We start from the raw sequence: 11,405 nt of genomic DNA on the forward strand, positions 1-11,405 counted from the left end.
TGATGGCTCGGAGCCTGGAGCCTGTTTCCAGTTCTGTGTCTCCCTCTCTCTCTGCCCCTCCCCCGTTCATGCTCTGTCTCTCTCTGTCCCAAAAATAAATAAAAACATTGAAAAAAAAAAAGATTGTGGAATGGAATTAGCATCACAACTGCCCTTAGACACAGGCCCGAGTCTCCCCCGCAGGGCCAGGAATCGCCAGGAGCAAGATGTGTCCCTGCTTCTGGACATTTTATGGAACCCTGAGACCCCAGAATTCCCTGAACGGGCAGCCCCCAGTCTCCTTCCAAAACCTGCCTGGGGCTCTTCCCTGGGTCAATGTTGCAAGGGGATCGGGTGTGCACCTCTAGACCCCAGGGGCGCCCTGTCTCCGAAGCTGTGGACAGCGCTGGGGCCAGCAATGCCATGCGCAGGAGGCCTGCATGGTAGGAAGGGGAAGAGGAGTTTAAAAAGAGGAGGGATGGGCTACAACTTGGGAGCCAGGGCCCTGCTCTCCGGTAGCCTCCGGGTTCCTGGCAGAATTCCAAGAGGTGTGAAAATTCGAAATTCCAAGGGAGCTACTTTAAAGGGTCTTGGTGGCAGGTTAGGGGGCTGCGATCACCTGTGAGCAGAGGTGGCCTGAATGAGCCCACGTAAGGGAGGGGACACCTGTAGGAAGTCCTGGATGGGGATGGGGGCAGACTGAAAGCAGTCCCCTTCCCTAGAAAAAAGGAACAACAACAGGGGCGCCTGGGTGGCTCAGTCAGTTAAGCGCACGACTTCGGCTCAGGTCATGATCTCACGGTTTATGGGTTCGAGCCCCGCATCCAGCCCTGTGCTGACAGCTCGGAGCCTGGAGCCTGCTTCCGATTCTGGGTCTCCCTCTCTCTCTGCCCCTCCCCTGTTCATGCTCTGTCTCTCTCTGTCTCAAAAATAAATAAAACATTAAAAAAACTTTTTTTAAACCACATTTCACAGATGAAGAAACCAAGGATGGCTTAGTATGTGATCTTATCACCAACTATGTGCAAGGAATCAGGGACATAATGGTATGTGACAGAGAGAATAAAGCTCCTTCCTTATCTTTAAATGGGGTGGTTATACATCCTGGATTGTTTGGGACAGCTCACGTGGGCCTGTTGACCCAGCAGAATTATCAATAGCTCCCTCTTTCTCTCTCGAGTGTCATGGTTTGAACAATACTTATAGACTTCACTGTATAGCAGGAGAGACAGAAACTAATCCGAGATTTGTGCAGATAACTTAATAAGTACCCTTGTGATAAATATGGAGAAGTTGATGTGGGGAAAGCAAAGAGGGGGGATTGTCACCTCTGAGGAGGCAACACAGAAGGACAATCAGGATGGGGTGTGTGAGGGGGAGGTGAGCATTCCAGGCCTGGGAATGTCAAGGAAAAAAAAAATGGGGATTCTGCATTGTCTTCGAACTTTGTCTTTGCTCTAATCAGCATTTAATTAGACTTCTTTCATTGTTGATACAACGAAGACGAATGCTTTTTTGCTAACCGCCAGAGACTCTGAGGAGTTTTTATAATGGCTGAATTAATTACAAGATCAAATAAAGGCAGTTGGTGAATTAAATAGTTAAAAAGTCAACGTCCTAAAAGGTACAGGGGGTAGATTTAATTTCCTATTTTTTTTTTAATTTTTTTTTCAACGTTTATTTATTTTTGGGATACAGAGAGACAGAGCATGAACGGGGGAGGGGCAGAGAGAGAGGGAGACACAGAACTGGAAACAGGCTCCAGGCTCTGAGCCATCAGCCCAGAGCCCGACGCGGGGCTCGAACTCACGGACCGCGAGATCGTGACCTGGCTGAAGTCGGACGCTTAACTGACTGCGCCACCCAGGCGCCCCTTAATTTCCTATTTTAAAAATACCCTAGTAATACAGTTCTCAGGATTAGGGGTAATGTAACAATTACCCATTGAGGCTCTTGTAAATGCTCACAAGGGCATGCATGTCCCACTCTTAGGCTGACAAGATACAGAATAAATAAAATTCTAACACAGGAATACTTCACACTACCCGGCTAAAGACTACATTCTTAGTAAGCAATCCGATGTGTACATATTCCTGCCTTTTTACAAAAGGCGCCCTCATGTTTTGTAATCTTAAAGGTAAGGTACAAAGTTCCTGAATTTCTTAAGGTTCCCCATTTAGGACTTGTACAGGGGCTCCTGGGTGACTCAGTTGGTTGAGTGTCTGCCTCTTGATTTTGGCTCAGGTCACAATCCCAGGGTCGTGGGATCGAGCCCCATGTCAGGCTCCGTGCTGAGTGTGGAGCCTGCTTAAGATTCTCTCTCTGCCCCTCTCCCCCTCTCCCCTGCTCTCAGACTCTCTCTCTCTCAAAATGTAAATAAATAAATAAATAAATAAATAAATAAAGCTTGCACACAGTGCGGAGAAAGTCCCCTGGGGACAGGGTAGTCAAAGCATCCTCAAGGGCGGCAAAAAGCAGGGAAGCTAGGGGAAGAGGGCCTCAGGAGTGAGTCGGGTGAGACTAGGTTGAAGGCAGGCCGTGGCGAAGGGCTTGGGGTCCATCCTAAGAGTCGTGAGAAGCCACAGAAAAAGGTGACTCACGTTTGAGGGTCGCTTGATCAGATCTGAGCTTCGGCCTCATGGGGGCCAAGGTGCATGCTGGAAAGTCACCGAGGGGGTGGGAGAAAATCCAGGTGCAAGGAGACGGTGACTGGACCCAGGTGGGGAGAGTGGAAATAAACCAGGGTGGTCTGATTCATAAGATATTTGGGCGATAACAGCAACATGACCAGGGAGTGAGCTGGATACTTACCAGTCATTCAGTATATATTCGGCGCCTGCTATGGGCTGGGGTACTCAACACAAGAGGGGACACGGTAGAGTTTGGTCAAGGATGATGCTCTGATGCATGGCTTTTGTACCTGGAAGACAATCATGTCATTCCCTTAGACAGGAACTCCTGGAAGAGGGCTGATTTTGGAGGAGAAAAATCATAAACCATTTTAGGAATATTCATGGGAGGTCCCTGTGGGGCATCGAAGTACAGGTGTGAACTAGGCAGGAAGATACACAGTTCCAGAATTCATCTGAAAACTCCAGGCTGGACACAAACACCTAGAAGTCACTTGCATTTTAGTGGTGGCTGAAGCCATTACCCGGATGGAAAATCACCCAGCAGAAAAAAGAATAGTCTAATGGTCAAGGAAGGAAGAATGAGTCGAAGAGGGAGAGGAAAAGACCAGCTGAGAAGCAGAAAGAAAATCAAGACAGTCTTACGACACAGAAGCTGAGGAAAGTGAACATTTCAAGAAGGATGTGGTCAGCGATGTCAAATCCTGCCTAATTGCCCAAGGCCACCCAGCTAATAAGGGGCAGGGCTGAAATTTAAAACCAGGTCTAGGGGCGCCTGGGTGGCGCAGTCGGTGAAGCGTCCGACTTCAGCCAGGTCACGATCTCGCGGTCCGGGAGTTCGAGCCCCGCGTCAGGCTCTGGGCTGATGGCTCAGAGCCTGGAGCCTTGTTTCCGATTCTGTGTCTCCCTCTCTCTCTGCCCCTCCCCCGTTCATGCTCTGTCTCTCTCTGTCCCAAAAATAAATAAACGTCGAAGAATAAAAAATAAAAAATAAAAATAAAAATAAATAAAACAGGTCTATTTAATAAATAGCACCAGAACAAATGGCTAGCCATTTAGACATCAAATTAAACCCCTACCTCACACCATATGCAATTATAAATCCTAGCTGAGGTGGGGGCGCCTGGGTGGCTCAGTTAGTTGGTCAAGCGGCCGACTTTGGCTCAGGTCATGATCTCATGGTTCATGAGTTCGAGCCCCGCATCAGCTCTGTGCTGACAGCTCAAAGCCTGGAGCCTGCTTCCCATTCTGTGTCTCCCTCTCTCTCCGCCCCTCCCCTGCTTGCACTCGATCTCTCTCCGCCTCTCAAAAATAAATAAACGTTAAAAAAATTTTTTAATAAAATAAAAATTTTGATGTAGCTCTATTTCCTGATCTGGCTGCTGGATACATCCTGTATTCACGGTGCGAAAAGGAACACAGTTCTTCACACTATTAATTCTATTAATTTTAAAAGTACCTTTGTACATTTTGCTACATGTATGCTATTCCCTAATGCTTTTAAAAGAGACACAAAATGTACATACCCAACGACTCAACAATACTAGTTATGGGATTCTTTTCTTCACTTTGCAAATTGGTAACAAAAAGATAAACAACTCGATTATTTTTTTTTTTAGAATTTTTTTAAGGAATCTCTACACCCAACGTGGGGGCTTGAACTCATGACTCTGAGATCAAGAGTTGTGTGCTCCACCAACTGAGCAAGCCAGGCACCCTAGCCCAATTTATTTTTCAAATGGACAAGGGAGATAACAGGCAATTGATAGAAGACAAATCCAAACGGGCAGAAAACATAGAAAAATAATCTCCTGAGTGGTTATAAAAATGCCATTTAAAGTTACAAAGAGATAGTGCCCTCTTCTGGGGTGAATGGGGACTCCAATACATCACTGGTAGAAATATGGATTTTTAACAGCCTTTGGGGGAAACAATCTAGTAACAACTACTAAATACGTACAGTCTTTGACTTAGAAAGTCTATATTTATCATTTATAGATGCTTCAGCAGGTAGGGCTGGATGTCTGATAACATTTTGTGCAGCATGGGGGCGGGAAAAAGAATTGCAAAGCTCCAAAAAAGCAAAGATTGTGTCAAAATGGTAAGCCCACAGCATGAAATGCTATGCAACTCTTACGACGATTGAATTAGAATTAGCTGTATTGACCTGGCGAGATGCACAAGAGATAGTAAGTGACGAAAGGCAAAGTGATGCGCATGATTTCATTCCGTTATTTAAAAATATATATAGGGGTGCCTGGGTGGCTCAGTTGGTTAAGCGTTCCCATTTCGGCTCAGGTCATGATCTCGTGGTTCGTGAGTTCGAGCCCTGCACTGGGCTCTGTGCTGACAGCTCAGAGCCTGGAGCCTGCTTCGGATTCTGCGTCTCCCTCTTTCTGCCTCTCTCCTGCTCACACCTGTGTCTCTCTCTCTCTCAAAAAGTAAATAAACGATAAAAAAAAAAGTTGGGGGGTGCCTGGGTGGCTTAGTCAGTTGAGCGTCCACCTTCGGCTCAGGTCATGATCCCGAGGTCTGTGAGTTCAAGCCCTGCATCAGGCTCTGTGCTGACAGCTCAAAGCCTGGAGCCTGCTTCCCATTCTGTGTCTCCCTCTCTCTCTGACCCTCCCCTGCTCATGCTCTGTCTCTCTCTGGGTCTCAAAAATAAATGAACATTTAAAAAATTATATATATATATATATATATATATATATATATATATATATAATCACATATAAGACCATATGTGTGTGTGTGTGTGTGTGTGTGTGTGTGTGTGTATGGTCTTATACGTGTTTGTAGGAAGTGGAATATGGTTTAAAATTCCATCTCTGGAGTCCAGGAAGCCTGTGGCTGACCCCAGGCATCACCGTCTTCTCCCCATATGTGATCACCTCTCTGGGCCTCAGTTTTCTTGGCTGCAAAAGGGGTGAATAGTGATATCTATCCCACAAACATGCTGGAAGCACGTGCTGAGCGAATTCATGAAAAGGGCATAGCGATGCCCGGCGTGCGCTTCGCTATCACGGATCTGAGCACAGACGGAGCGTGGACAACGCGGCAGAAGACAGCGTACCGCACTGTCATTGGTGAGCTCACGTGGACAGAGCTGGTGAGTTTAGCTGGCCGGGGAGGGGGGGGGGGGGCGCACCTGGTTGGCTCGGTCGATAGAGCATGTGACTCTAGATCTTGGGGTTGCGAGTTTCAGCCCCTGGAGCCCCACGGTGGGTGTAGCGATTATTTAAAAGTAAAATCTTTACTACTGTTTAATAACAATAAGCATTTGGTATCAGTTTGGGTACAGCCAGCACGTGCTACTTTTGTAAATTTTTTTTAAGCCACTAAAGCGGAAGGAAGGAAAAGAGGAACTCAGCCTTGAACTCGCCAGCTGCTCTAGGAAGGATTAGGAAAGGGGGCCGGCGCAGGGCGGAGGCCCCCAGGAGAGCCTTCCGCCCCAACAGGTGATCTCAAGCCACTGAGTGGCCCTGAGTCCCTCCTGGGCAGGACGGAGCTGCGGGTGACACCCGTGTAAATCATGTTGCTTACCACCGAGGGCAGATTTGAGTTCGAGTCCCAGTGGCCCTTAGGTGGCACCAGGAGCCAGACACCTTCTAAGGGCTCGACCCTTCTCAACCCACTGAATTCCACATGGATCCTCTTGGTCAGGGACTTCATATTATTATTCCCATCTTGTAGGTGGGGACAACTGAGCCACAGAAGGGTCACTGGCGGGAGCCCACGCCCTGGAAGCTGGCCAGAATTCAAACGCAGGCAGCCTGGTTTCGAATGCAGGCTGTGAGCCACCAGGCTCTCCCATGTCCTCTGTCTCAGCAAGGAGAGGTCCCCTCTCCCCCGCCTCAGTTTCCTCAGCGGTGGAATGGGCTTCCCACTAGTGACATCTTCAGCTTGCTGCAGGGGTTCAATGACCTCAGGTTGAATGACTTGTTTTTAAGACGGGAGCTTTGGGGGACGCCTGGGTGGCTCGGTCGGCTGAGCGTCTGACTTCGGCTCAGGTCATGACCTCACGGCTCGTGAGTTTGAGCCCTGCATCAGGCTCCGCGCTGACAGCTCAGAGCCCGGAGTCTGCTTCGGATTCTGTGTCTCCCTCTCTCTCTCTGCCCCTCCCCGGCTCATGCGCTCGCTTTCTCTCTAAATACATAAATAAGCTTAAAAAAAAAAAAAAAAAGTCAGAGTGCAATAGCGTTGCGTCCCCCCAGGGTGGCTACACCTATCGTGGCGAGCACTGAGTAAGGCACAGAATTGTGGACTCACGACCTTGTGCGCCTGAAACTAACATAAAACTGTGTGCTCCTTATACGTCAGTTACAAACAGTGGGGGGGGGGGGGGGGGCGTCTGTTACCTCAGTCCCTCCGGGAGGAAGAGAGATGAGACCCGGGCCCCCACCGCATCCTGTTGCAGCCCTGCCAGAGAAGGAAGCAGAATCTGGGGTCCGGTGTGACCCGCCCGTCCCGCCCGGGGGTGAAGCAAGGCCTTCCCTACCTCCTGCCCCAGCAGATAAAGGCGGCCCCGCCCGCCAGCCGCGAGCTCCTAGGCATCCCTCCGCGCCCCGCCCGCCATGTCCCGCCGCTGCGCGCTGCTCACCTGGGCCCTCCTCGCTCTCCTCGGCCTCGGCCTCGGGGCGCCTGGAGAAGAAGCCCCAGGTTCCTGCTGCCCCATAGTGCCCCGGAGGGAATGGAAGGCCCCCGCGTCCAAGTGCGGGGAGAAGCTACAACACCCCGTGCGCTACGTGGTGGTGTCGCACACCGCGGGCAGCCACTGCGACAGCCCGGCCTCGTGCCTGAAGCAGGTGCAGAACCTGCATACCTACCATTCGAGGACGCTGAACTGGTGTGACGTGGGCTACAAGTGAGTGCGGAGCCGGGACGGGTGTAGGGAAAGGTGTGCGGGCCCGAGCGGCCACGGGCCGATCTAGAGCCGCCTGGCTGACACCCTGGGCCGCTTACTCGGCCCCTCGGCGGCCTTGGCTTCTCCCCAGGGTCGGCACACAGCACTGCGCATGTGCGGGCGGCCTCAGGGGCCTGGGTGGGGGGTGGGGAGAGGAAGAGGGGGCGGGGCTGGAAGGCCAGGCTCTGCCCACCCCCCCATTCCCCCCCCCTCCCCTCCCGGAGGAAGGGACAGACTTCGCCAACGCAAAAGAAGGCGTCCTCTACACCGGAGTCCCTTCACAAAGCCTGCCACCTTTGATGGGAGGCGGACAAGCAGGCCGGGGAAGCGTGGGGCCAACTCCAGTCTCCGCTGGTTGCCGGCCGAGATCCGGGCACAGATGCGCGCTCTCTGCTCGTTGGCTTCCTGTCCCTGCTCTGCAGTCAGCTCCTTTGTGGCCCACCTGGTCACTAAATCAGCCAACACACACACACACACACACGCAAAGCACTTAGGACGCCACCGGGCATGCGGTGGGAGCCCCCCCCCCCCCGAGTTCATGGACGCTCGCCCTTAGGCACTGTGCCAGGCTCTGTGCCGGTGTGGGGACCGGGACGCGTCAACAGCGCGAATCTGGCCCGGTGGGATTTCAAGACCCACAAGGAGGAACAGGTGGGAAACAAGCGAAGGCAGCCAGATGAATTCAGAGGGTGATGGAAGCAACGGAGAAAGAAAACAGGGGGGCTCGAGGGGGCTCTGTGTCGGGGGGGGGCGTGCGGGAAGAGGGGTAAGCAGGGGACCGAGCAGGAGTAATTAATGGCTGTGAGGGCCAAGTGAGAGGGTCATGCCTGAAGAGCAGAGGTCAGGATGGCTGGGGGGAGCAGGGAGGAGTGACATGAAATGAGGAGGACCGGGTCGGGCTGGGACACACGGCACAGGGCCTCGTGGGCCAAGGTATACGGGAGCCACGGGAGGGCTGTGAGCCCGCGAGAGGCAAGAAGCTCCCTCTGGCGGCCGTGGGGAGAACAGACTGCAAGTGGGTAAAGGCAGAAACCCCAGCTCCCTCTCCGGGGTGACAGGCGGGGGTCCCACACAAAGGCTTCCGCAGCCTTTGAACTTTGAACCCGACGGGTTCTCAGACCTCGGTAAGCACCAGTCACCTTACTGGAAATCCAGGTTGCCAGGCTCCACCCTTCGAGACTGCTTCAAATAGGGCTGGGGTGAGGCCTGGGGACTCTGGGCACCTCACTGGAAGTCTAGAGGCCACCGAGGGAATCCTCAGCTCTTCTGGCTCAAGATTGCACAGTTCAGAGGCTGCAACTCCCGGGTTTTGTCTCCTCCGAGACCGAGGGGTTCCGATTCTGAGCGTTTCCACGAAGTAGTGAAGACAAAGCTTCAGCCGCTGGCCTTGAACTGCCTTATAGAGGAGCAGACTGAAGTCTCTTTCTCAGATTTTAGGCTTCAGAGTCTGATCCAACTGTCCTGGAACCCCCTCGTCACATCACATTCTCTCCCTGAGCCTCAGTTTCTTGACCTGTAAGAAGGGTTCCTCGCTGTCCCCACCTGGTGGCGGTGCTGACGGTTTAAATTAGAGGCAACCATCTCACGCAAACCTAGCCAATGCCAATTGCCTGTACCAGGGGCTGGGGCAGGGCCTTAACCAGCCCAGTCCTGGGGGCCAGCATCACTGTGGAATTTCTAGTCTCTTCCGGGCCAGATTCCGAGTCTGGCCTCCTGTGCGTGAGATTCAGGACCCAAGATTCTGAAGTTCCAGCATTCTGTACGTCACAAGAAACCCTCTGAGCAGGAGGGCTGAGGCAGCGGATATTTGCAACATCAAAATGCTGACCTTCTAGTTAATTCCAACGGGCCAAGTCAGACTCGCCCAATCAAGACATGTCAAATGAGTCTTTAAGGATCTGCCGCCAGGCCTGGAAACCTCCCAGAGGTAGATGCTGGGACTCCAGGGTCTGTATCTGGTGGTGACACCAATGCTTGAGTCCCAGATCCTGTCACTCGGTGGACCCCAGCAGGGAACAGGAAGCAGGAAGCAGGCTGGGCCAAGGGCAGAAGAGCTTCTCAGTGGAGAGTTCTGAGAGGCAGGGGTCTCTGGGGCGTGACCTTGGCAAATCCCCTCCCTTTCTAAGTCTCGTGCTTCCTTAGCTTAAAATGGGGAGGACAGTAGCACCTGCCTCAACAAATCAAGAGCTCAACAAATCCTCCCGGGAGGCGGGAGGAAGCAAAGAATAGGATCACGTGGGTGGGAGTCCCAAGGACCCAGGAGGGAAAATCTGGGCTCTGGCCCCTTATCTGGCTGTGTGACTGCAGGCAGATGTCCCCACCTCTCTGATTCTCTGCCGAGTGGGGGCAGTACGGACTCAAGGGTTGCCCTGAGGGTGACAAATGGCGCTGGTAGAGCTGTGCTAGGCACGTGGCAGGGGCCAGAGGCATTGCTATTATTTCAGAAGACGATGGAGGGGAGGGGAGAGAGGGAGGGAGGGAGGGTGTTGGGCGAAATTGTGCCTGAGTAGTAGGGAGCAGGGTGAGTGGAGGAGGGGGGGGGAGTCCTCCCCCAGGATGCCCTCCCTCACTCAGCAAACCCACCCTCCCACCCATCCGCGCAGCTTCCTGATTGGAGAAGATGGGCTCGTGTATGAGGGCCGGGGCTGGGACATCAAGGGCGACCACACGGGTGTCACCTGGAACCCCATGTCCATTGGCATCTCCTTCATGGGTAACTATATGGGTAAGCGTCCAGCTGTAGGGATGGAAGGGCAGACATGGGGTCTGGGGGATGGCGCCTCTGTGACCTTGGCCAACTGACTGCTTTTCCAAACCTCCTCTCCTCCTTTGCATAATGGCCATTTCTTTTCAACCCCCATTTGGGCTAGGATTGGTTCATCTCCATAAAAGTACTTAGCCCAGCTCCCTGGCACCTAAGAAGTGCTTGATTGCTGCCCTCATGGGTAGGACCCCGAGGTCTGGGGGCAGAGGAGGCAGAATGAGCTCCGATCTTGACACTTGCTGAGGGCTTCAGCTGTGCCAGGCACTGTTGTGCGAGGGGTTGGCCTAAAAGAACTCATTTTATTGTCCCACAGCCCTGTGGGGCGGGTGCCACCACTCTCTCCTTTCACAGGGGAGGACACTGAGGCACAGTAAGGTTGAGTCCCTGCGAGGTGACTGGCAGACCCGGTTCTGGGCCCTAGTGGGCCAGAGTGGAACAAATGGAACCCCTGCCCCACACTACCTCTGCCCTTCCACGAAGCGGCAGCCTAACTCCTGCCTCTGCCTCCCCCAGAGCGGTCACCCCCACCCCGGGCCCTCAGGGCCGCCCAGAGTCTGCTGGCTTGCGGTGTGGCTCAGGGAGCCCTGAGCCCCACATACGAGGTCAAAGGACACCGGGATGTGCAGCGGACGCTCTCTCCAGGGGACCAACTCTATGAAATCATCCGGACTTGGCCGCACTACCACGAGTGAGGCCCCGTCTCCCCCTACACCCAGAAACCCCACCGCCTCTCCCCTCCAATAAAGATGCAGCTCAAACTGTGTTCCTGTGTCCCACCCTGCCCCCCCCCCTCTACCTCCCACCAGACCCCCGCCCTTCCCACCCAGCCCTCTGTCCTCGCTGGTGCTTAGAACCCAGAGGCCCCGACCCTGAACCAAGACCCGAGATCCCAGCTTAGAAGCAACATCATAGCTCAGAACCCTGAGGTCTCAGGTCAGAGCGCAGGAATCAGCACCAAGGTGGCCCACGGCGGGGGGCGGGGGTCCTGTGGGGGCAGTGGACCATGCTCCAGGACACCCATTCTCTACCACTCAGCCAAAGGGATCCTGCACAGTTATCTCCGCTTGCACCCCTTTGGGGATGAGCTGCTCACTACCATCCCTAAGGTCCCCCCTTTTGTTGCTTTAGG

At 53.2% G+C, this 11,405-nt stretch overlaps 1 protein-coding gene and 1 long non-coding RNA gene across 4 annotated transcripts; one reads left to right on the forward strand and one right to left on the reverse strand.

Moving 5' to 3' along the window:
* Positions 1-1,821: 1,821 nt before the first annotated feature.
* On the reverse strand, positions 1,822-7,649 carry LOC109494761. Of its 2 annotated transcripts, none has more exons than XR_002149795.3 (3): positions 7,436-7,649; positions 6,968-7,028; positions 1,822-2,899 (listed from the first exon to the last, which is right to left on the reverse strand). It is a non-coding gene; the product is annotated as an uncharacterized LOC109494761 (long non-coding RNA). The 2 variants fall into 2 exon arrangements; XR_002149796.3 differs by lacking the exon at positions 7,436-7,649 and adding an exon at positions 7,210-7,350.
* PGLYRP1 (peptidoglycan recognition protein 1) lies at positions 7,139-11,039 on the forward strand. Of its 2 annotated transcripts, none has more exons than XM_045045903.1 (3): positions 7,139-7,473; positions 10,116-10,225; positions 10,790-11,039. In XM_045045903.1, exons 1-3 carry the CDS (start codon positions 7,184-7,186, stop codon positions 10,966-10,968), a joined length of 579 nt encoding a protein of 192 aa, XP_044901838.1. In that variant the 5' UTR covers positions 7,139-7,183; the 3' UTR covers positions 10,969-11,039. The 2 variants fall into 2 exon arrangements, with proteins under 2 accessions (XP_044901838.1, XP_003997717.3); XM_003997668.5 differs by having other exon boundaries at positions 7,140-7,473; positions 10,116-10,237.
* The last annotated feature ends 366 nt before the right edge of the window (positions 11,040-11,405 follow it).

Source organism: Felis catus, chromosome E2 (genome assembly GCF_018350175.1).
Source record: "Felis catus isolate Fca126 chromosome E2, F.catus_Fca126_mat1.0, whole genome shotgun sequence".
NCBI lineage: Eukaryota > Metazoa > Chordata > Mammalia > Carnivora > Felidae > Felis > Felis catus.